General features: G+C 37.3%; 1 protein-coding gene across 1 annotated transcript in view; it reads right to left on the reverse strand.

The window, feature by feature from the left end:
- Nucleotides 1-3,633: 3,633 nt before the first annotated feature.
- The window catches only part of LOC142532242 (5-methyltetrahydropteroyltriglutamate--homocysteine methyltransferase-like), a 41,125-nt gene continuing 17,143 nt past the window's right edge, over nt 3,634-27,615 (reverse strand). Inside the window, exon 6 of the mRNA XM_075638557.1 lies at nt 3,634-3,717. Coding sequence (XP_075494672.1) covers nt 3,679-3,717 — 39 coding nt within the window. The 3' untranslated portion in view covers nt 3,634-3,678. The remainder of the gene's footprint in view (nt 3,718-27,615) is intronic.

Below are 27,615 nucleotides of genomic sequence, written 5' to 3' on the forward strand. Positions count from 1 at the left end.
CTTGCTGCTGAATTGGACCCTTGCCCTTTGGCGGTCCCTGATATGGTTTCTTACCTGGCGGCCCCTGAAACAGCCTCTTAAACTGGAGCCTCTGATTCTGCTGCTGCGGGTGTTGTGGTGGTGCCTGATAGGGCCTCTTGCCCTGCCTGTCAGCCTCTATATCCCTCAGATCTTGCTCTGCTGCCAATGCTCTCGACACGGCATTGAATAAGTCGTAGGACCAGCAACCCTGACACCAAGGCGCAAGATCGACCGCAAACAATCCATACAATGCCTCTGATTCTCCCAGACTTCGTTAGCAATTAGGGGTACAAAGTGACACCCCCTTTCGAACTTCCTGACGAAGTCTGCCACACTGCTGTCTCCCTGTTGCAGCGACATGAACTCCCTGGTCAGGCGGGAGGGTAATTCTTCAGTGAAGTACTTGGAGTAGAAAACCTCCTTGAATCCATTCCACGTCAGTATTTGTATGTTCACTTACACTTACGCGCCTTCCCTCCAAAGCCTGGCGTCTCCAGTCAACAAGAAGGTGGCACATCTAACTCTGTCTGCATCATGCAACTCCATAAACACAAAGATTACCTCGATGGACTTAATCCATCCTTCAGCTATCATCGGGTTAGTAGTCCCCGAAAACTCCTTCGGATCCATCCTCTTAAACCTCTCATAAACTGTCTCCAGTCTGGGCCTCGCCCCTGTGTCTACTGCAATCAGGTTCTCCGAAAACTGTGCGAAGAACTGGGTCAGGCCTGCAAGCATCTGAGCCTGCAAATCAAGGGGTGGAGGAGGAGGAGTGTCTCTCTCATCCTCTCGAGTCTCTCTGTCCTCATCCCTTCATTCCCGGTTGATCATGCGTCTAGGAGGCATACTGTCTCAAAATTTTCCCAAAACATAAACCCAACATGCATGAACATACTACTAATATCACGTAAATCGAACTTAAAACATGGACATGCTGAAATGATGACATAATGCTTAATACATAACATAATTCAAAACTTTAAAACTTACAGACTTGAGGTGTGACTTCGTGAGCTTCTCGCAACTGGCAGAAGGCATAACCCTTTACAAGAACACCGCTTTGATACCAACTGTGACGTACCATACTTTTTACTACTTAAAATTTGCGAAAAAATTAAAAATTTTCTTGAATACGAAAATAAAATCAATACGGTCGTCACTACATCATCCATTCACCAATAAAAAATTTGCTAAAAGAAAAGCTTGCTCAAAACATCTCGTATCAAAACGTAAAATCAGAGTATTAATATTTTCATGCTTAAAATCTTAAAATAACGTGGGCGGTCCTCGGGTCTAGCCTCCCGCTCAGTCCAAGCCTGCTCCTTGGTCCCCACCTCCTGTCTCCTCATAGACATCCTCACCTGCATCGATCAAGTCTAGTGAATCTAAAGACTCAACACGTATAAACTGAGAATAGCAAGTAATACATAATAAAATCGCATGCAACTTTAAAATAGAACATACATACTTGAAGCTTGGATTTGAAATGAGCTTGAACTTGCATACATACATAGACGTGCCATAACTTAAAAGCTTACATAAACATGCTTGCGTACTTGTTCATACTTAAACATACATGACTTCATTTTGCGTAGAGGATGTTTCAAAGCAAGTGACTCATACATAATAAACGCCTAATCAGACAAACCACAGTACTAGGCTGACAGGGACGTATCCACTGCAACATACATGAGATACCCGTTCATAATTTAACGGGCTGGTTGGTCCCCGTTCATAATTTAATGCTTTCCAACCACGATCTAACCCGTTCATAATTTAACGGGGTGCAGAGGTCCTCGGCCACGTTCACCGACTTCCAAACCCATTCAATTTGGTCACAAGACATTTAGCATACCTCAAAAACTTAAAATATTTTCTTGCACGTCAACATACTTACTTGGCGTTGAGGGATTCGTTGGAATTTGACCGGGGTCGTTGCTGCAACATACTAACGTGAATTCATAAACTTAACGGGTGTAACTTAGACGTAACAAACAAGCTTACTCACGAGTTCATACATTTCCCTAGGGTGTTCTAAAATTCCCGTGACTCGACATTATTAAATATTACACCAAACCAAGACATACACCTCAAAGCATACCATAATATTTCCCAAAAACTCAAGTACATGGACCCCGTGCCCAGTTCCGGCTCCGGGTTCGTGTAGTTGCGGTGGAATGACTCGTGAATAAAAGGGAAGGCACGGACCCCGTGCTGAGGTCCGGGTGAGGGTCCGTGCAGGTGCGCAAAAGTGAAACTTGGGAAGAAGTGTGGACACAGACCCCGTGTCTGGGTCCGTCAGAGGGTCCGTGTAGACTCGGTCGGTTGACACTTCAAAGGAAGACAAAGGCACGGACCCCGTGTCTGGGTCCGTCAGAGGGTCCGTGTAGACTCGGTCGGTTGACACTTCAAAGGAAGACAAAGGCACGGACCCCGTGTCAGGGTCCGTGTATGGATCCGTGTGGCCTCGACTTTTTTGAACCTGCGAGGAAAGCTTACGAAATGTCTATTTTCCCAAATGAACACCTAATGGAACGAAATTAAACACCTGGAGACCATCCTAAGACACCATAGCATTGAACTAAACTCGTACGAACGCCCCAAAAATGACGACGTCCACCCTACGACACATACAACCCGAAAACACGGCAATTGACACAAAATCTTTTCTTACGGCTCCTAATGAATTAAAGAGCCTAAAGACATGAAACGAAACCTCAAAAATACTCCAAACATCATTACCAGAGTTACCTATACGCAGCAATGATCACCCGTCGATCCCCAACGAAGCCTGCAACAAATAACTTCAAGAACACAATTTACTTAAAATTCGCAGTTTGAGCAGTCCCACGAAAAATGCCATAACTCACTCAATTTTCGTCCAAAAATTTCTAATTTTATATCAAATCGAAGGTATCAAAAAGTTCTACGTTTTTCACGTTGAAAGTTTTCCCAAAATATTGACCGAAAATTCACAGTTTTAATAAGAACAGTAAAACGTGATTTAGATCTAAAACTTTTCCTTCAAAATCGATCCAAACAAATAACCGCTCAAACTATGAACAACATACATGAATTTTCACGCGTAAAACAACCTAACACATAATATGACATGATCGACGCAGCAAAAGAGAGATTATACGTGCCTTTTGATGATAAACTTTACCGAAACGGCGATACCGAAGCGGAGAAAGAAGCGAGGTTGATCAGGAACGATGGTGGCTCGATTATCTTGAAATAAAATTGCCGAAAACTTGCTGGAAAATAAATGGGAAGGGGGCGGCTGCTTCTTAGATGGAGAACCCTAGGTTTCCTATCTTTAAAAATCTGAAAACATGAATGTGTAGATGTGTTGTGTGTTTTAGTGTGTGTAAAAACGTGTAAGTGTGTGTGAGTGTGTGTAACGTGTGTGTGTGTTTTTAATTAGGAGGAATTAGTGCTAAATTAACTAAATTAAATACTAATGAAAAGTTAACACACACTAATTTAATCAAACTCCCCATTTAAAATGCTTACACACTAATTTTAAAAGTTCCAAACTCTTAAATTACTAAATACATAAATAAGGCTTTAATTTGCTAAAACTAAATAAATTATTTAAAACGCCTCATCCTTGACTTAAAATAAAATACCATCTTTTGAAATTGCCAAAAATCGTCACCGGGTCTTTTCCTCAATCATGCCTCGGATAATCGCCTGAAACATGAAACTCGTAAAACATTTTAACGTGCATCACATAAACATGAATAATTTAAAATAATGTATTTTCATAAATTATGCATGGCTAAAACTCATTTAAAATTAATTAAACGATTTAATAATTAAACGAATGCATGGGTTATACGCGTACTGAATTTGGGCACTACAGTTACAGAGCCTATCTATTCCTCAATGGAAATGGGATCACATTTCCATGGATTTTGTGACAGAGCTACCGAGATCCTCCCGAGGTTGTGATGCGATTTGGGTCGTGATTGACAGATTGACCAAATCAGCATGCTTTATTCCGTACAAGATGACGTACCGACATGACCAGATGGCAGAGATATATGTCAGAGAGGTGGTCAGATTGCACGGAGTGCCGAAGTCGATTGTTTCAGACCGTGATCCCCGGTTTACTTCGCACTTCTGGCAGAGTTTACAACAGGCTCTAGGTACGAAGTTACATCTGAGTACCGCATATCATCCACAGACTGACGGACAGTCAGAGCGAACGATTCAGACATTGGAGGATATGCTTAGAGCTATAGTGCTTGATTTTAGCACTAATTGGCAGGATGCATTGCCACTTTGTGAATTTTCGTACAACAACAGCTATCAGAGGAGTATTGAGATGGCTCCGTTTGAGGCGTTGTACGGTAAGAAATGCAGATCCCCTCTTTATTGGGACGATATCTCTGAGGTTACTGAGATTGGACCTGACATGATCAGAGATATGACTGAGAAAGTGAAGCTGATACAGAAAAGAATGAAGGCAGCTCAGGATAGACAAGCCAAATATGCCAATGTTCGACGTAGACCATTGGTATTTGAGGCAGGAGACCGAGTATTCTTGAAGATTTCACCTTTCAGAGGAGTTGTCAGATTTGGCAAGAAAGGGAAGTTGTCTCCACGATATATTGGGCCTTATGAGATTCTCGAGAAGATAGGAGATCGTGCCTATCGACTCGCATTACCGCCTTCTTTATCAGGAATACATGATGTCTTTCATGTATCATTATTGCGGAAATATCTCTCCGATGCTTCACATATTATTCAGCCAGACGAGGCCGAACTAGACGAAACACTGAGTTACTTCGAGAAACCGATTCAGATTCTCGATCGAAAGGAAAAGCAACTCAGAACGAAGACTATTCCGCTTGTGAAAGTTCATTGGAGTCGTCATGGCATCGAAGAAGCTACCTGGGAAACTGAGTCAGACATGAGAGAGATTCCCAGGGTTATTTCACTGACGTGAGTATTTTTATTTAGCTTCTATTCCCCATTCCTTATTGTATCCGATTTGATATCTGATTTGATTTCCTGTGATTTCGGGGACGAAATCGAATCTTAGGGGGAGAGAAATGTAATGCCCGGAATCTTATTTGATAAATTGCGATTATTGATTTATAAATTGCTGTTATTACTGACGGAAAGGATCGGACCGGGAAAGATGAGAAAATACATGAAATGTTTGCGAGGACAGTACCATTGACGCACATGTGCGACACGATGCGCGCATATGCGCAAGATGGGCAGAGGACCTCGCGCATATGCGCGAAGAGTGGGCGCGCATATGCGCGAGTTGTGTGGAAGGACTTGAGCGTGACCAGAAGGTCTCGCGCATATGCGAGACTTGTGTGCGCGCATATGCGCGAGCAGTCCAGTAGAGAAGGTGCAAAACAGAATGTTGGGCGCATATGCGCCGAGATAGTACGCGCATGTGCGTGAAGTGATTATTTTGCCATATGCCGAGACAGTAGGTCTCGCGCATATGCGCGGGGCTCGGGCGCGCATATGCGCGAGTCATGCAAGATGAAAAGGTGCCACTTGCCCCTTACATGCAACATGTATATATATATATAAGGATCAAACAATGGAATTCTCAGAAAAAGAAACGAGGAAAGAGAAGCTCTGGGGAAGAAAAGTTTCCTCGAAGACCAGGAATTAATTTGGTCGAGATCCGTCCGTCCGAATTTGAATCCGAGTATAGCACCGAGTTCCTAGCGACGACAGCTACAATAGGACGTAAGTTTTGTTACGTTTTGTTATCATTTGAAATTATGATATTGCCAGAATCGGATATGATTCATATATGGTGTTTCTGATATGTTAGATATCATATAATCGAAACCGGATTGAAGAACGGATACCGTATAGAATTGTTATGATTTTCTGAGTTGGATTGATTGAGATATGATATCAGATTTGTATCGTTATTGATTATGAGATGTTGGGATTGATATCAGATTGAGACTATATTGCTGGGTATATCGAGATTGTGCAGTTATGCTGTTGAAACAGAATTTGATTCAGTTCTAATTATATCCAGTATTGATTTAAGTTGTATAGTGATACGATACCCTCGATATTGTTATTGCCAGATTGATATTGACAGGCTTTGAATCCGGGGCTTCGACAGAGTTAGATAGACAGAAAGAAAGGTATAAATCAATGTTGATTCGGGATTGCACAACTCGAGTTTGATTCAACTTGAGTTTCCCAAAATCACATCCTGAATTATATTGCATTGATATTTGCAATTCTTGAGATTGATTTGCTTAGTCTATTGCTTTTTAGCAAAGCAGGTGTCGAGTCATGGGCTGATGTGCCTAGTCATTGGCTGATGTGCCAAGTCTTTGGCTGATTCGCCAAGACACTGGATGATTGGTTTATATCGATGTCGCTTAGGAGTTGATTCATTCCTATCGCTGAAATTCGATATAGGTGCCCATATCCAGGAACCGGGATCCCTAGATTAGAAATGAGTCGAGTCTGAGATGACATGTCTAGAGTTTTATTTACGCCTCATATCGATATATGTCTTCTGAGTTGATACATGATGTTGATATATGTTTCATGCTTTTATATATGCTTTTATATGACTGCATGTTTACATTGTTTATACTGGGATATATTTCTCACCGGAGTTATCCGGCTATTGTCTTATTTGTATGTGTGCATGACAACAGGTGGTACAGGATCAGGGTCACGAAGAGAATGAGAGATTCCAGATTAGCGTGGAGATTTGGACTTAGAGTAGAGTGAATTGCAGTACTTGATGTAGTGGCTGAACTCTAGTTGGAATAAACATATGTTGTACATGATTTGTACTTTATGTTGAGGTTTATATCAGATTGATTACTTTACGTTTCCGCATTGTATTTTAAAAAAAAAATTAGACCCATAATAATTAAATGATCCTAATAATGATTAAGAAGATGGATTAGGTTCGGGTCCCCACATACCTAATGAAACTTATACACTTATTGTCCTATCTAAATTTTGAGAGAAATAAGTTCATTGGCAGCGTTGGAATGATTCAAAAACTCCTTGAAAAAAAAAACATTATGAATGTGCAGAAAGGAGATCAAAAAAAAAAAAGAAAAACAATGAAAAGACGTGAATCAAAAGTTGTGAAAAAGAAAATATATGAGAGAGAAGGATATGAATGAGAAAAATACAATAACTGGATGGTGAATGAAAAGAGAATGAAAATGAGTGAAATTGATGAAGTTCAAATATTTCTCTCAAATTTTGATATTCATACCTTTATTGTAGCCATGAGCCGTAGCCTAACGTTATAAGCCTATAAGACCTATTAACCTTGTCACATTTATCCAATATACTAGTGCAGAAAAGTTGTTCAAGTCAAGCTTATTGTAATATCCCAATCTTTTATCCTTTTATTCTCAATGATGTTATTCGATAGTTTGGTGTTATGGATAAATGGTTAAGTTATTATTGATCATGGTTACTGTTATGGTTTATGAGTATAGTTGATGGAAGGGTTGGTATTTCAGGTTATAGCATCAATATGATTATTGCATTGTATTAATGGTTATTTATTGTATGATTTTGGTATGGTTAAGTAGATGATTGTGTATTTGAGTAGTTGTTATTGTTGTGAAGGTATAATGTTGGGAGTTGGATTGATGGTTTAGATGATTGGAGCCAAATAGGTAGTTGGGGTGCAGAAACGGTATGAAAATTTTGGTATCTGTTACAGTTTTTAGCATAATGAATGGGATATTGATCCAAATGACATGAGGCCAATTGCATTAGAAAGCTAAGATCCAAGCCTACAACTTTCATGTTTTGAGTTTTGTTCAAATAGTTGAGGAAGATGAGTCAAAAGTGATTCGAAGTGTATTATGTATATCATCGTTTCTGCACTGATACATTTTGGTAGAATGGGCATAAATTTTTACTCAGACCTCCAAATGACCTGAAACTAGTGGGAGATTCAATAAAAGACATAGGGCTACAACTTTCATGTTTACCACTTTGGCTAATTCGAAAGAAAAAGTGCAGTTGTGTTCCTTGGACCGAGGGTACACAGACCCCTACACGGACCCAGGCACGGGGTCCGGGTCTTGCCAACAAAATTTGTAATTTACCGAGTGTACACTGACCTATACACGGAGGGGGGCACGGGGTCCGTGTCTATGGCGTATAAAACACATTTTTAAGAGTTTCTAAGCCAATAAGTTAGCCATTTCTCTTACTTCCTCTTGCATGCATCGACTTGGGGAGCTAGGGTTCTTCATTTCTTTTCCTAATTCCTTTCTTTCCAAGGTTTGGATCTTCAAGTTGGAGGTGTGAACTTCATATCCTCAAGAGCAAGTAACCAAGGTAAGGAAAATTATCTTTTGGGTATTTGGTTGAAGTGAAGGGAATGGTGGTTTTGGCTTGAATGATAATTTATAGGTTGAAGATGTGAAGTTAATAGTATAATCTTGATCTTGTGTTGTAGGATCAACTACCAAGAAGCTATCACAACAAGTTCCATTGGTAGTAAGTGGGCTTTGTCCTTGAATGCATCTCATGGCCAATATGTATGATGAATGATGTTGTTATTGTTTCTAGCTCCTTTAATCCATTGATTATATATTTTCTATGTAATGGTTCATTGATTGAAAGAAAAGGAAAGGAATTTTGATGTCAATTGCTAAGAAAGGAGCTAGTTCTAATTACATGCACTCCACATGGTTGATAAAATGATTCAATGGTTCTTTTATGGCTTGATAGTTATATGGTAGTGGTGGTGCTTCTAGCACTTCTAAACCAACATAACGGAAGTTGATCAACATTTAACATGTACAGTGACTGATTTTGACTGAAATGTACATGTATACCATCGACGGATGACTTATCAATGCCATACAAGGAAAATGAGGGAAATGATTGATAGAATGCCATCTTATAATTGTTATCTGTATATTCCATTGAACGACGGCATTTCCTATGGTTCAATTGTAATAATTCCTTTCTTTACACTATTGTATATGTAATTGTTATTAAAAGTTCCACTTACTAAGTTTTGTAAACTCATTCCAGTTATGTCTTGTGATGCAGATAAAAAGGAATAGCGTTAGAAGTGTCGAGGCATGGAAGTTGCATGTGCCAAAGATTGGAGGATGATGTTTTGATAAAATATGGCAATTATAAAATGGTTTTAAGTATTGTACCTTGGTTCATGTTTTGAACAAGAAATTATGCCTTTACTTTTGTGAAACACTTGGTAATTATGGAGATGTGATCTATGTGTTTAGTGGAAGTTTTGAGAATATATGTGTATTTTGGAAAGATTGATTGTGGTAATATTTATTTTGTTTGCTTGGGAATATTTTGTAAGTTTATATTTATGGGTAAACTATGCCAAAATTTTATTAATTATTATTTTTTTCCAAATCTTTTATAAGGCTTCCGCATTATTGCATTTATAGTTTAATGTCATGGGGTAAGGGTATTACACTTATGGACACCTGATAAACATGGTTAATGAGTATAGACTTAAATCATTTGCATGCAAGCATCTCATTGTGTGATTTCATCTTTGGTATACTTGTATTGAATATCTTTTAAACAAAATAATCACCAATAAAGTGCATGGGGTAAGGGTGTTACATTTAGTGGTATCAGAGAAATGCCACCCAAGAGAAAAGCTCGTGAAGTACATGTAATATGTTTTGAAATAAGCTTTACATGTAATATGTTTTGAAAATGATTTTAAATTGAGATTCAATATAGAAAAATGCCACCCAAGAGAAAAGCTCGTGAAGTACCTCCAAGAAGGAGAGCCAGAGAAGACCGAGACAGTACTTCCTCTAATGTAGTTGATGAGTTTGGTAGGCTACTTCATGAGAAAGCTAAAGTGCATGGGGAACAAATTCAGCAACTTCTCCGATTGCAAACACCGGTTCAAGGTAGAGGCCAAGGTCGTTATCAACGAGTTGTTGAGGGAGCTTATGATAAATTCAAGAAGATGAATCCACCCGAATTTGTAGGGAGTCCGGACCCTTTGATTGCAATGGATTGGGTGAAGGCGGTCGAGGCGATCTTTGATTACCTTAACTTTGATGATAAAGATCGAGTGAGTTGTTCTGTGTTGCTCTTAACCAAGACCGCAAGAATTTGGTGGGAAGCAACCAAGGTAACGATTAATGTTCAAACATTGAAATGGAATGAGTTTAAAGATTTGTTCTATGACAAGTACTTTCCTAGCGATGTTAAAGCCCGCAAGGTGAAAGAATTCTTAGAGCTAAAGCAAGGGACAATGAGCATGAATGATTACATCTTGAAGTTTGAAGAAGGTTGTCTTTTTGTTCCTTTCATTGCTAGCAATGACAAAGATAGAGCCGAGCATTTTATGCGGGGGTTGAGAGCAGAGATTCGAAGAGATGTTCGAATGTCGAAGGCTAATTCTTACAAGGAGATTGTTGAGAAAGCATTCATGACCGAATATGATGAGAAAGAGATTGATAAAGAAAGACAATTCAGGAGGCAACAATCTGTCCAAAAGGGTCAAGCTTCATTTCAAGGAGGAAAAGGAGGACACAAGGGGAAAGGAAAGGAAGAATATCGCGGTAAAGCTCCTGCGATTCCATCTGAATCAGATAAGCCTTTATGTCCTAACTGCCATAAACCACATAAAGGAGAGTGCCTAGTTGGAAGCAAAAAATGTTATAGATGTGGAGGTGTTGGGCACATTGCGATCAATTGCACTCAATCATCGGGCAAGGGCCGAGTTCAGGGGCGTATTTTCTCTTTGACCAAGGAAGGAGTTAATTTTGATTCGTCAATCATTTCAGGTACCATTCTTCTTTCAGGCAAGCTAGCTACTACTCTTATTGATACTGGCGCCACACATTCTTTTATATCTGATCAATTTATGCATTCTCTGGGTCTTGCTCCTATTGGTGAAATTATCTACTTTTCTATTGTGCTTCATTCGGGAGATTATATTCATTCTTCAAGTGTGATTCGAGCGTGCCCTGTTCAAGTAGATGATGAATTGTTGAATGCCGATTTGATTGTCATTCTTATGATTGAGTTTGATGTTATTTTGGGAATGGATTGGTTAATTACTTATCGAGCTGTCATAGATTGTGTAGCCAAGACAGTACGTTTTCCTTCAGGGCATGGTGATAGCAGGGTCTTCACAGGGTCAGGTACTTTGCTTGGCCTTTCTTTTATTTCTTGCTTGCAAATGCATCAGATGTTGGTTAAGGGTTGTCATGTGTTTCTAGCATCGGTGGTGGATATAATTAGAGAAGAGAGTGGGAATGCGAGTGACATTGATATTGTGAGGGATTATCTTGATGTCTTTGCGGATGATGTGCCGGGATTGCCACCGGATAGAGAGGTGGAATTTGTTATTGATATTGTACCAGGTACCGCACCGATTTCTAAAGCCCCTTATCGAATGGCCCCAATTGAAATGAAAGAGTTGAAGAGTCAATTGCAATAATTATTAGATAAGGGCTTTATTAGACCAAGTTCATCCCCTTGGGGGGCACCGGTATTATTTGTGAAGAAGAAAGATGGGTCCTTGAGACTGTGTATTGACTATCGAGAGATCAACAAAGTAACGATCAAGAACAAATATCCTCTGCCCAGAATTGATGATCTTTTTGATCAGTTGCAAGGTGCTACTGTATTTTCTAAGATTGATTTGCGGTCAGGATACCATCAATTGAAAGTAAAGGAGTGTGACATACCTAAGACGGCTTTTCGAACCAGGTATGGTCACTACGAGTTTTTGGTTATGTCTTTTGAATTAACTTATGCTCCTTCTGTATTTATGGATCTTATTAATCGAGTTTTCAAGCCATATTTGGACAATTTCGTTATTATCTTCATTGATGATATTTTAATTTATTCAAAGACTCGAGATCTACATTGGGAGCATTTGAGGATCGTGTTACAGCAGTTGAGGGACAACCAGTTATATGCTAAATTCAAGAAGTGTGAATTTTGGCTGGAGAAAGTTGCAGATAGGATCAGGGTCAAGAAGAGAACGAGGCTAGACTAGATAGCGTGGAGATCCGGGCTTCGAAACAACTTAGGATTCAGCGCTAATATATAGTTGAACCTAGTTGAATTCTTGTAGATAATACAAGACTTGTATGTTTATGTTTAATATGTAATTTGAATTGAATTACATTACGTTTCCGCTTTGTATTTTAAAAAAAAAAATTTTAGACCCTGTTTATATTAATTGATAATTAAATCCCAAAGATGATTAAGAAGATGATTAGCGTCCGGGTCCCCACAACAGGTGGTATCAGATATGAGACAAGAATTCCCAGCATTATTTCACTGATGTAAATTTCTGTTCAGTTTTATTACATACCTTCTATTGATGTGATGGATTGCCTGTGATTTCAGGGACGAAATCATATCTTAGGGGGGAGAAATGTAATGCCCGGAAATTTAATCCTAGTAATCTGTAATTATCGATTTAAAATTTGATATGATTATGAAAGGATTAACCGAGACACGATTTGAAGTAACGTGTGAAAATGTATGTGCGAGGACAGTACCATCGGCGCACGTGCGCGACGTGATGCGCGCCCATGCGCCAAATGGGCAGAAGACCTCGCGCATATGCGCGACATGAGGGCGCGCATATGCGCGAGCTGTGCAGGTCGAGTCCAGAGAGCCTCGCGCATATGCGCGGAATTGAGGCGCGCATATGTGCGAGAGGCTGGGAAGACATGCGCCGAGACAATAGTCTCGCGCATATGCGCGAAGACAGTACGCGCATATGCGCGAGATGCTTTGGATGAATTTGCGGAAGACACGTTTCGGGGCATGCGAGATGTATATATATATATACATATTACACATATTCCATCAAAGAAATCAACGGGAAATTGAGAGAAAGTGTTGGTTTCTTGTGCTTCAAATTTCAACCGTGTAAAATCCGTCCGTCTGATTTTGAATCCGACTTCGGTACCGAGTTCCTAACAACGTAGGCTACAACTGGACATTGAAGAATTGACAAAGTTGAATTCCTGACCGAAACTACAAACGAAAGGTATAAGTCAATGTGGTATCGGGAGATCGACTTAAGTCGGTTTAGACTTGAGTTTCCCTAAATCACATACTTTATTTTATTGCATTGATATTTGCATTGATTTGATTGATGTACTTGTTCTCTTGATTTATAGATAGCAGGTATTAGACGAGAAATCTTGTAACAGAAGTGTCTGATAGTGGCGGGATCGCCACGGGCACATTGCACGATGTCACAAGATAGTTTATTGGCGATAGTGCCAAAGTTTGTCACCGGATGATTGGCTATCGATGTGGATAGAATTTGGGTTTCTTCTATTACTGTTGATCGATGTCGTATCGGTGTGGATAGAATTGGAGCTTCTTCTGTTACTGGTGATCGATATTATATCGGTGTGGATAGAATTAGAGTTCCTTCTATTACTGGTGATCGATACCATATCGGTGTGGATAGAACCAGACCTTTTTCTATTTCTGGTGATCGATACCTTATCGACGTGGATAGAACTGGATTCTTTTCTATTACTGTTGGTCGATATAGGAATGCCAACTTCTGGAAACCGGGATCCCTAGACTAGGATTGAGTCTAGTCTAAATTGTGTAGCTACGAGTATTGTCGACAGTTTGATATTAGTTATGTTTCAGATGTTGATACATATTGCTGTTTTTAGGTCATATCGTTTCCAAGGAAGGAATTGCTGTGGATCCGGCTAAGATTGAAGCAGTTAAGAAGTGGCATATTCCTTTGACAGTTGCTGAGGTACGAAGTTTCCTTGGGTTGGCAGGGTACTATCGTCGTTTTATTGCCGATTTCTCTAAAATAGCCTTGCCACTTACTATTCTGACGAGAAAGACAGTTAAGTTTGAATGGACTAATGAATGTCAGAAAGCATTTCAAGTATTGAAGGACAAATTGACTTCAGCTCCAGTGTTAGCACTTCCTCAGGGAGTTGAAGATTTTGTGGTGTATACAGATGCTTCCAAGAAAGGTCTCGGTGTTGTGTTGATGCAGCGAGGCAAAGTCATTGTTTATGCTTCTCGTCAATTGAAGGATTATGAAAAGAACTTCCGACTCATGATCTTGAGTTGGCAGCCGTTATTTTTGCTTTGAAGATTTGGCGACATTATTTATATGGCGTGAAATGTGAAATTTTCTCAGATCATAAAAGTCTTAAGTATCTCTTTACTCAGAAAGAACTGAACATGCGTCAGAGAAGGTGGTTAGAACTTGTGAAAGATTATGATTGCACTATTAGTTACCACCCAGGAAAAGTGAATGTGGTTTCTGATGCATTGAGCCGAAAGTCAGGTTTTCAATTGGGTTCTATGATTCAAAAGCCTCTGTTGTTGGATTTGCAGATAAGTGAGATCGCATTAGTTGAGGAAGGTACGATCGCTCGACTTTCAGCCTTAGTTATTCGACCGACTTTGATTGACAGAATTAAGCATGAGCAACAGTTGGATACTCTTTTGTTGGACTTGAGAGAAAAGGCATAGAAGAAGGGGAATTCTGAGTTTGGATTGAACAGTGATGGCCTGATTACATTTCAAGGCCGTATGTGTGTTCCTGTTGGTGATGCTATTCGTCGTGATGTTTTGACGGAATCTCATACTGCACCTCATTCAGTACATCCTGGTGGCACCAAGATGTATCAAGATCTTCGTCGATTGTATTGGTGGCCAGGTATGAAGAAAGATATAGCAGTATTTATTTCTGAATGCTTGACTTGTCAGCATGTAAAGATTGAGCACCAACGACCAGCAGGCTTATTGCAATCCTTACCTATACCGCAATGGAAGTGGGAATACATCACTATGGATTTTGTTGTTGGGTTTCCAAGAACTCAGAAGGGCTATAATTCTATTTGGGTGATCGTGGATCGATTGACCAAGTCATCACATTTTCTCCCTGTCAAGACGACATATTCTATGACTCAATATGCGGAGACGTATGTCCAAGGCACGGACCCAGGCACGGGGTCTGGGTCTTGCCAACGAAATTTGTAATTTACCGAGTGTACACGGACATATACACGGAAGGGGGCACGGGGTCCGTGTCTATGGCGTATAAAACACATTTTTAAGAGTTTCTAAGCCAATAAGTTAGCCATTTCTCTTACTCCTCTTGCATGCATCGACTTGGAGAGCTAGGGTTCTTCATTTCTTTTCCTAATTCCTTTCTTTCCAAGGTTTGGATCTTCAAGTTGGAGGTGTGATCTTCATATCCTCAAGAGCAAGTAACCAAGGTAAGGAAAATTATCTTTTGGGTATTTGGTTGAAGTGAAAGGAATGGTGGTTTAGGCTTGAATGATAATTTATAGGTTGAAGATGTGAAGTTAATAGTATAATCTTGATCTTGTGTTGTAGGATCAACTACCAAGAAGCTATCACAACAAGTTCCATTGGTAGTAAGTGGGCTTTTTTCCTTGAATGCATCTCATGGCCTATATGTAAGATGAATGATGTTGTTATTATTCCTAGCTCCTTTAATCCATTGATTATATGCTTGATATGTAATGATTCATTGATTGAAAGAAAAGGAAAGGAATTTTGATGTCAATTGCTAAGAAAGGAGCTAGTTCTAATTACATGCACTCCACATGATTGATAAAATGATTCAATGGTTCTTTTATGGCTTGATAGTTATATGGTAGTGGTGGTGCTTCTAGCACTTCTAAACCCACATAACGGAAGTTGATCAACATTTAACATGTACAGTGACTGATTTTGACTGAAATGTACATGTATACCATCGACGGATGACTTATCAATGCCATACAAGGAAAATGAGGGAAATGATTGATAGAATGCCATCTTATAATTGTTATCTGTATATTCCATTGAACGACGGCATTTCCTATGGTTCAATTGTAATAATTCCTTTCTTTACACTATTGTATATGTAATTGTTATTGAAAGTTCCACTTACTAAGTTTTGTAAACTCATTCCAGTTATGTCTTGTGATGCAGATAAAAAGGAATAGCGTTAGAAGTGTCGAGGCATGGAAGTTGCATGTGCCAAAGATTGGAGGATGATGTTTTGATAAAATGTGGCAATTATAAAATGGTTTTAAGTATTGTACATTGGTTCATGTTTTGAACAAGAAATTATGTCTTTACTTTTGTTAAACACTTGGTAATTATGGAGATGGGATCTATGTGTTTAGTGGAAGTTTTGAGAATATATGTGTAGTTTTGAAAGATTGATTGTGGTAATATTTATTTTGTTTGCTTGGAAATATTTTGTAAGTTTATATTTATGGGTAAACTTTGCCAAAATTTTATTAATTATTATTTTTCTCCAAAGCTTTTATAAGGCTTCCGCATTATTGCATTTATAGTTTAATGTCATGGGGTAAGGGTATTACACTTATGGACACCTGATAAACATGGTTAATGAGTATAGACTTAAATCATTTGCATGCAAGCATCTCATTGTGTGATTTCATCTTTGGTATACTTGTATTGAATATCTTTTAAACCAAATAATCACCAATAAAGTCCTTTATGATTTGTGTAAGTAAATGTGTATTTTAATGAAGTGTGAGTTGCATCGAACGGAAGACTTCGTAAGTTTATAAGGCGATTTGACATTGTGAATCTATTTGCGCATTCGATAAGGTAATAAACATTGACATATCACACACGCACGTGACTCTCGAGTAAATATGAATCACATGAAAATAAATCAATCTGAGGCCACTGTCACTTTTTGCATATCCATGACTATAGTTGTCAGCATTAATTCCTTGCTTGAGTCTGCATTCCTATTATTTTTACTTTTATTTTGCTTGGGACTAGCAAAAGTTCAAGTTTGGGGGATTTGATAAGTGCAAGAATTGTAAATAATTTATATGTTAATCCTATTTATCTATGCTGGTTTCGAACAAAATTGGGCGTGGTTTTTGTTGTTTTTGTGTCGTGCAGGGGATATACAACTAGTTGATGGTTTGGAGCAATTATAGATGTTTTTTAGCGTGAAACTGCGATAAATAAGAGTTGCAGCGCCAAAACTAGCGCCACAACACTCATTTGTGCGAAACACAAGCGCCTAGACGCTGCCTAAGAGGCGCCGCGGCGCATCAATGCCGAAGTATAAGCGCCGAGGCGCTACCTACACAGCGTCGCGGCGCTAAAAGCCGAGAGTCAAGCGCTTAGGCGCTAAGGAATAAGGGCCGCGGCGCTAACCTTCATAATTGACGGGCGCCTAGACGCCACTTACTCAGCGCCGCGGCGCTAATGGCGGCGAGACAAGATTAGATGGGCTTCGACTTACGGCCAAGAAAGGGGGATAAAAACAAATCGAGGGTTCAGAACTGAGGGAGCCGCCTTGGGAAAGAAACACACGAGAGAAGAGAGGCGCAGACACGAGACGAAGATCCAGAGTGCGAAGAACGGTCACGAATACGAAGAACGACGGATCTGGGGACGGAGACGACACTTCGGATTTGTCATCTACTCTCTCGCCTTTATATTTTCTTGTATTTTGATGTCTAAACCTTCGAATATGTGTTGTTTTTATTTAGAATTCATTATGAACTAATTTTCTAGTCTAGAGAATGACGTAACTTTGTGGATACGATGATTTGACGCAGAGGTTTATTTGATTGAATTCCGCTCTTGTTTAATTGTGTTCTCTGTGTTTATTTCACTGCAATTTACTGGCCATAAATTGTTTATTGTTTGATTAATTCTATAACTCGGGAGAGGGACTAGGATTATAGATCATTAGAGGCACATCATTGAATGTTTATATCGTTCGGAAGGCGTATAAATTTAGCGAGGCTTAGGTAAGAACATTGTTTGCATTTATCAATTAAACTTAGATTTTATTAGGAATAATTGAATCGAAGTTTGATTGATACATTTTATTCGTCATTTGGTAAAGGGAGAATAAAATAATTAAGTGTTCTTGGTCATTAAATAATTGGAATTCGTGAGTATAAATTTAATTGTGAATAATTATCGTTTTAAGTAAACCAAATCTCTTTTGATTTTTCTAAATAAAGTTGAGATTATTTTAATTACAAGCATTGATATAATTTTAGTTCACACTCCTCGTGGGATCGACACTCGTACTCAAAATTTCATTCTACTATAACTTGACATCGTGCGCTTGCGAGCAATCAAGAAAACACGCAACATTTCATCATAGTCTATTCCCTCTTTTTGTCTGAAACCTTGAGCCACCTGTCTTTCTTTTTTTTGACAACAGTACCTTCTTCATTTAGCTTGTTTCTAAATACCCACCGGGTTCAAATAACAGTTTGATGAGATGGTCTAGGTACAAGAAACCAAAATTCATTTCTTTTAAATTGATTCAGCTCTTCTTGCATAGCTTCAATCCAACTGGGATCCAGAAGATCTTCTTCAATATTCTTTGGTTCGTCCTGAGATATGAAAGAAGCATGCATATATTCATTAATCATTTGCCTTCTGGTTCTTAACGGAGCTGCTGGATTACCAATGACCAAATATGGAGGGTGAGATTTTCTCCAAACAAAAGGGTATAAAGAAATTTCTACCTGGTTTGATGGATTGGGATCATGCTCAGCTAAAACAGTAGCAGGTTCTGGAATGTCAACTTCTGGTTCTGGTATGTCCTGTGTCTGAACAACTGGTTCTACCAGAGGAATGCCTGGTTCTGGATTTTGAGCATCTTTGACACTTGGTTCTGCATCATCTTCACTATCCAGTTCCCGATGAATCATGTCTAATCTGTTACTCAAATTTGACACGTTAGAAATTCCAGGAGCACTGAGAGTTCTATTAATGAAGATTCTGAATGATTTGCTTACTGCTAAATATCCAAGAAATAATCCAGCATCTGATTTTGAATAAAACGCAGACAAATAATTTTTACCATTATTGTGCACAAAGCATCTGCAACCAAATACATGAAAATATGATACATTAGGCTTACTCCATTTTCATATCTCATATGGAGTTTGATTCTGCCTTTTGTTGATCATGGTTCTGTTTTGCGTATAGCATGATGTGTTGATTGCTTCTGCCCAGAAGCGCTGAGAGATGTCTGCATCTGCTAGCATAGTTCTAGCAGTTTCTTTAAGAGTTTTGTTTCTCCTCTAAGCTACTCCATTCTGTTGAGGCATTCTGACAGCTGAAAATTCATGATGAATACTCTGTTCATCTAAATATAACTCAAGAATCTTGTTAGTAAATTCAGTTCTCCGATCACTTCTGATTTTAATGACAAAAACTGATTTTTCATTTTGAATCCTTTCCAGAAGCTTGATCAGGAGGCTACTGGTTTGATCTTTTCCTGCAAGAAATATTACCCAAGTAAATCTAGAAAAGTCATCAACAACAACAAGTGTATACTTCATTCCCCCTAAGCTCATGATAGGGATTGGACCAAATAAGTCTATATGCAATAATTCCAAATACCTTGATATTGATTTACTACCTTTATTCTTGAAGCTAGATCTCACTTGTTTACCAAGTTGATATGCAGAACATACATGATTCTTAACGAAATTAATATCAGGTAAACCATCAACTATGTTCTGCTTCTTGAGATTATTGATAGACTTGAAGTTCAGGTGATTCAATCTCTTGTGCCATAGCCAATATTTATCACTATGGGAGGCAACTAAACATGTAGGAATATTAACATGATCTGAGAGTAGACTCTTTTGTCCGGTCATATGTCTGGAACATCCACTGTCCAGATACCATGTGGAGCTGCTGATCTTGGCTTTCCTCTCCTGTTCCTGCAATCACAAGTTCTAGTAAATGGTACCCAATCTATTTGGGTCCAAGCCTTATCAGTCCTTTAAGAACCTACGTTTGTACAATTCTAGGTGACCTTGTACTTCGGGTATCCACAGAGGTGTGTGCAACAGAGGGTCTATTATCGTTAATAGAATGCATCTTAGAATGTTGTTCTTCCCTTCTGTTTTTGTTGTCTAATCTGTATCTATTCTGAACAGGTCTAGAATTATAGTACTGGTTATTTTTAACCTTCATAGAGGGTGGTCCTCCTGAGTTGAATCCTCTACTGGATCCAAAACTTTGGTGGACTCTTCCCTTAGGTTCAACTTAACCCAGACCATAATGATTTCTTCTGTTCGTCTGATCTACAAACCTTTCAACTTGAACAGTTGGTACTACTGGTTCATATACCACACTGGATTTAGAAAACGAATGTATTTCCCTTTGCTTGTATCCAGTTCTGGCTTAGTACTGGTTTAATAACTACTTTCACTGTTGCTGAATCCGAGACCACTCCTGTCTCCAGATTGCTTCTGAAATTCTTGCATCTTCTCTAGTGAAACAGAAGAATTGTTCCATGCATTTACGAGAATAGATAGTTTCTGTTTCTCAGACTTCATCGTCTGGTAATCTGCAATTATCCTGTCATTCTCAGTTCTTAATTTACTCATCTCAACTTTTAAATCATTGCAGCTATTCTCTTGCAAGCAAGTGAACTTACTGACTTGATCCTTTAAGTTTTGATTTTCAATCTTAACTTCCTCGAATGACTGAGAAAGTCTCGAGTACTCTTCCCCCATGTCATGTTGTGCTTTAACCAAATTAGTTCGTGTAAATTCGTTAGAGTCAAAATCAAATACCTCTCCAGATGTCGAGGTTGATTCAGTGTCTGCCATGAGGCATTTGATCTCTTCTGCATCGCTATCACTGGAATGAATTTCTGAGTCAGAAGATTCGGAACTAGAATCCGCCCATTTTGATTTGCTTTCTTCTGCAATCATTGCTTTGCAATCTCTTCTGAATTTCTTGTCATTCCTCCTGTATTCCTTTTTCTTTTGATCATCCTTCTTTGTCTTAGGGCAGTCAGCGATGAAATGCTCGATTTTTCCACAATTAAAACATGCCATGTCACCGGAAACGTTCATCAAACTCGCTCAGAGTTTCTCCAACTTTCATTTTCAGATATTCAAACTTCTGCATTGCTAAAGACAACTTATTCTCCTTTGTCTGTTCATTTCTTTCACAGATTTGGATTAGTTTTTCCCAAATCTCTTTTGCAGTAGAACACATCTTGATCTTGCTGAAGGTGTTCTTATCAAGTGTTTTGTAGAGAATGTCCTTCGCAACATTGTCTAGATTGACTTTATTTTTGTCCTCGCCAGTCCATTCATTTCTGTGCTTCTCAACCATTTGAGATGCCCCCTCAGTAACAGCAATAGTTGTATTTGGCTGTAAAATTTCAGGGGACCATCTGTGATGACAAACCACATGTCATCGTCCTGAGCTGCAAGATGAGCTTGCATGCAGATCTTCCAGTCATCGAAATCTTTTTTTGAGAACATAGGAACTTTGCTGAAATGTGCCATATCTGTTGTAAATATTTAGAACAAGAAAAATCTGCTCTGATACCACTTGTTGGGGATTGAGAAGGATTTTAGAGGGGGGTGAATAAACTCTTTCCTTTGTTTAACGATTTTGCAAAGGGTGCTAGAATCCTATTAGAGATTGTAGCTGGTCTTGTTCGAATGTAAGTCCAGCATATCACAATAAGTCCGGAAACGATCCAATAGAGTAGGAAGAGAAATAATAAAATAGTAGGCAGTAGAACAGTGGTTGTTTCTGGAAGTTCGAAGATAAAATATTCTACGTCTCCCCTTCTTCTGTTTCCAGGAGGTATCACTAAAAGACTTTGGATTTTACAGTACAACACTTGTACACACCCACTTCAGTAGGGCTTACCCTTAGCCTACTAAAACTCTTAGTTACACAACTCCGTAAAATCGAATAGAACAAAGTTCTGGAGAAAGACTCTTTTCCAGTTAACAAACTCTTCTCACTGATATAGTAAGATGTTTAGCTTAAAGAGGTTTATGAAACAGTAACATCACAAAATGATCTCAGCTTTGATGATAAAGCGTGTGCTACTTTTCTGTATGTTGAGCTTTGAAGATGAGCAGTAGTTGATGATAGCTCAAACTTACGTTGCAATAATCATTGCGTTGATAAAGATAATAACGTATCTTTTTATAAAGAATTTTAGGACCGAGCGCTTGCCGCTTTATCAAAAGCTATAGTTATTAGTAATGGTGCAACTCAAATCTTTTAAACCGAACAGTAGCTCAAGGACCACGATTCGATCGCTCTACCAAGCAGGGACAATTATTGCACCCAACAATATCCCTCCCAATAATTGCACTCCTTGCAATAAATGGGAATCGAACCCCCGACCTTGGCTCTGATACCAATTGCAGGACTGAGCGCTTGCCGCTTTACTAAAAGTTATAGCTAGTAGTAATGGTGCAACTCAAATCTTTTAAACCGCACAGCAGCTCAAACACCACGATTCGATCGCTCTACCAAGCAGGGACAATTATTGTACCCAATAGAATTGATCTTCTTATATATAAAAAACTTGAATCCAACGTAAACAAAAACGACTTCTTTTGACTCCTGATAGAATCAGCTTTATTACCTAAAAAGGTTCCTGCAAAATGCTTTCAGAATAATCAGTCTTTGCTTTATACCAAAACTGGTAAGACCTATTAAATAACTTCGTACAGCATTAATGGTGCAATTAATACTTGTACTACGTAAAGTAACGGTAACATTTAAGATAGTAACGATCAAGTAAAAGACGTTAAGTTACTTCTGCTTAAACTAAGTTCTGCTTATAAAGCTACATTCTGCTTCTGGTTTTTCTAAGCTGATAAATACTCGAAGAGTACTATTTTGTTAACGAGATATGATATCTTTTGTTTTTATATAGTCTTCTGGTTTTATCTATTACGACATACTGATTTTGACTCTCATCACCACAATTAAATAAGTCTAACATTTACCAAATGCCATTTATTCAAAATCTTTATTATCAATTAACACTATTATATATATATATATATATATATATATATATGAGAAAATCGAATAATTTTTCTTATATATTTAAAAAGTTCTATAAATTATTTTTCTTAAAAAAACTTCATCCTTTTTAATACTAAAAACATAATTTATCTAAATTTTTGACCTTATTTTTAATTTCGTCTTCATAAAATCTTTATTATCAATTAATAATATATATATATAATAGTGTTATCTAAATTTTTAACCTTATTTTTAATTTCGTCTTCATAAACTTTATATTTTTTCATTTCTTAAAAAAATATCTGATAAAAATATTTTTTATAAATAAAAAATAACTTTTTGTTCTTGATAAAAAATATATAAGTATTTTATATAAATATTATTGATAAAAAAAAGAAGTTTAAAAATAAGACATATGTTGAAAATTAATATTTAAAACATGTGTGTTAAATATTTGAATGTTGAAAATAAGAGTTGAAAATATTTAAAATTAGTGTATGATGATATAGGTAATGATGAATTTATTTTTTGGATTATTTGTAAAAAAATTCTATAAATAACCTCACCATTTGTGAAGAAATTCACAATTGAGTTGAGAGAAAAAAATTATAAAGTGTGTAGTTTGATAATTTTGAGAGTTTGAGATTTTTATTTTTTACCATAAATTTTTACTTTTTCATAACACGTTATCAGCACGAAGCTCTAAAAGTCATTCATATTTTTCCAAGCTCAAAACAAAAGAAAAATGTAACAAAAGTAATAATATTTATTTTACTATTTATTTATTTATTGTGTATCTATTTAATATATAATATAAAGTTATTCATAAATAATAATAAAAATAAATTTTTCAAAAACTTGCTATAAATCCTGTTAGGATATTAAGACGACATCCCACACTCCCGGTAAGGAATACGACAAGTATAAAAGCCTATAAGTTTTTTAAACAAAATAACTTGTGACACCGCATTATAATAATGTGATATGATATACATAATTATTTAAACATGACTAATATTATATACATCATATTATTACCATAAAATTATACAAATGCATACATTTATTTTTTTGTACATCAACGGTCATAAACGGTAACAAAACGGCTAGTTTTTGCCCTAAAAATATGATCTCACACACATTCAATCACTCCAACTTTCACTTCTTCTCTAAAAATTATTCTTCATAAAATGGCTTTCTCAAAGATATTTTTAAATATTTTGGTTATCATACTCACGAGTCTTGTATTTATTGGAGAATATCATCCTCATGTGTTTTCTTTATTTTTACGAATGCTTGTACTTGTTGTTTATCCATTACTTTGTATTGCAATATTCATTAACTAATAAAATGAATCGTAAATTTTTTTTAGTACCACCATGACAAACTTGGCAAAGCTCGAATTCATTGCTCTTGTTATTACGGGGAAAAATTATATGTCATGGACTCTCGATGTAGAAATGCATCTTGAGTCATTGGGTCTAAGTGAGACCATAAAAGAAAATGGCATATCGACATCACAAGAAAAGGCCAAAACAATGATATTTTTGCGTCAACATCTCGACGAGAGATTGAAATGTGAATATCTAATTGAAAAAGATCACATGGCTTTGTGGAAAGGATTAAAAGAAAGATTCGAACATATAAGGGAAGTTATACTTCCGACAGTCCGAGATGAATGGAATACGTTGAGATTCCAAGATTTTAAAAAGTCAGTGATTACAACTCGGCGATGTATAGAATAATCTCGCAATTGAAATTTTATGGGCACGAGATTACTGAATTGGAAATGCTTGAAAAAATATTTTCCAATTTTCACGCATCGAATATAACTCTACAACAACAATATAGAGTGCGTGGATTTTCGAGATAATCTGAACTTATCGTCTGTCTCCTTGTTGTTGAAAAGAATAGTTGAGCTGTTAATAAGAAATCATCAGGCATGACCCACTGGTTCAACGGCATTTCCTGAAGTAAATGTCGTAAACAAAAATGAATTTAAATCCGGAAACCAAAATCAAAGTTATAGACAAGATTTTGGTCGAGGACGAAATCATGGTCGTGGATGTGGACGTGGTCGTGGACGCGGCCGTGATTCTGAAAATAATCGAGATAGTTATTTCCATAACTTATCTCAAAAGAGTGTCCCAAACCATCCACAGAAAAGACATCATTAAAATATGAGTGTTAATGAGAATCACTCAAAAAGATTTGAAAGTTCTTGTTTCAGATGTGGTACTCCATGACATTGGTCCCGTATTTGTCGAGCCCCTGAGCACCTTTGTAAAATTTATAAAAAATCAATAAAAGGGAAAGAAAAGGAGACCAGCTTCACTGAACATAGTGAACCTTTGAGTGATTCAACTCATTTTGATGCTGGAGATTTTCTGATTGATTTCTCAGACAATGATCAATTTGCTGGTGGAATAAATATGTAAAATATTTTATTTTTCCATGTACCCGTGTGATAATGTTTTATCGTGTGCTATATTTTTTACAGATATATTATATTGTATTTTATTTTTATAAATGTATTGTCAGTAATTTTATTTCATTGCATATTTTTTTTGAAGTTCAAACATGAAAAATGCTATGAACAAAGCTGAAGTTTGCATACCCGATAGTGGTACAACGCACACTATCCTCTGAGATAAAAGATATTTCTTGGACTAAAACCAACAAAAACAATGGTAAATACAATATCAGGTCCTGTAGACTTGATTAAAGGATGTGGTAAAGCACAATTTTTGTTACCTAATGGTACAAAACTTTTGATCAATGATGCTTTATATTCACCACAATCGAAAAGAAATTTGTTAAGTTTTAATGATATATATTTCCATGGGTATGATACTCAAACAATGAATGAAGGAAATGAGAAATATATGTGTCTTATCACATATAAATCAGGAAAGAAATATATGATTGAAAAACTACTAATGCTCCCTACTGGATTGCATCATACACATATAAGTCTCATTGAATAAAACATGGTAGTTGATCATTCTTCAATATTAACAAATTGGCATGATCGATTGGGACATCCTGGTTCAACAATGATGCGAAAAATTATAGAAAATACACATGGTCATGCACTGAAAGACCAGAAGATCTTTCACAATAATAAGTTTCAATGTAAAGCATGTTCTCTTGGAAAACTTAATATAAGACCATCACCAGCCAAAGTCCAAATTGAATCACCAATATTTCATGAACGTATTCAGTGTGATATTTGGGGACCAATGCATCCACCATGTGGACCATTTAGATACTTTATGGTATTGATTGATGCATCCAGCAGATGGTCACATGTATGTTTATTGTCAACTCGAAATGTTGCATTTGCAAGATTACTTGCTCAAATAATAAAATTGAAGAATCAATTTCCCGATTATACAATCAAAAAAATTAGACTTGATAATGCTGGTGAATTTACTTCCCAGACTTTCAATGATTATTGTATGTCTATGGGAATCATTGTTGAGCATCATGTTGCTCATGTACATACACAGAATGGATTGGCTGAATCATTGATTAAAGGTCTGCAAATGATTGCTAGACCAATAATTATGAAAACAAAGCTCCCTATTTCTATATGGGGACATGCAATTCTACATGCTGCTGCAATAATTCGCATCAGACCAAGTGCATATCATAAATACTCCCCATTGCAGCTTGCATTTGGTAAAGAACCAGACATTTCTCATCTAAGAATTTTTGGATGTATGTATGGTGTATGTGCCTATTGCACCACCACAACGAAAGAAAATGGGACATCAAAGAAAGATTGGAATTTATATCGGTTATGATAGTCCATTAATCATTTGATATCTTGAACCTCAGACAGGTGACGTGTTCACAGCACATTTTGCTGATTGTCATTTTAATGAGGAAATTTTCCCAATGTTAAGGGGAGATAAGAAACATACCGAAAAGAAAATTACATGGTATGTATCATCATTGTTACATCTGGATCCAAGAACAAAACAATGTGAAAAAGATGTACAGCAAATTGTGCACTTTCAAAGAATAGCAAATCAAATACCATATGCATTTACAGATACAAAAGTGGTAACTAAATCATATATACATGTTGTAAATGCTCCTGCTCGAATTGAATTTCCGAAGAAACAAATTGAAGATACTCATGATGTCATTAAACGCCTGAAGCGTGGAAGGCCAGTCGGTTCCAAGGATAAAAATTCTCGAAAAAGAAAATTCATAGAGAAACACGATGATCACAAAATAGAGAATGATGTTCCTGAAAAACACATGATGATCACAAAATAGAGAATTATGTTCCTGAAGAAAAACATGATGATGAAAATGTTCTGTCAGAACCACAAACTGACGAGAATCGTGAAATCTCTATCGATTATATTAATACTGGAAAAATATGGAAACGAAAAGATATAGAAGAAATTGATGATATATTTTTTTATAATGTGGCAATTGACATCATAAATGATAATGAAGATCATGAACCAAAATCTTTTGGCGAATGTAAAAATCGACAGGATTGGATAAAATGGAAAGATGTCATCCAGGTTGAATTGGATTCGCTAAATAAACGTAATGTTTTTGGACCTATAGTCCTTACACCTGAATGTGTAAAACCTGTTGAATACAAATGGGTTTTTATTCGAAAGCGAAATGAGAAAAATGAAATTGTAAGATATAAAGCTCGACTTGTTGCACAAGGTTTTTCTCAAATGCCTGGAATTGATTATGAAGAAACGTACTCTCCCGTGATGGATGCAATTACGTTTCGGTATT

Source organism: Primulina tabacum, chromosome 18 (assembly GCF_025594145.1).
Source record: "Primulina tabacum isolate GXHZ01 chromosome 18, ASM2559414v2, whole genome shotgun sequence".
NCBI lineage: Eukaryota > Viridiplantae > Streptophyta > Magnoliopsida > Lamiales > Gesneriaceae > Primulina > Primulina tabacum.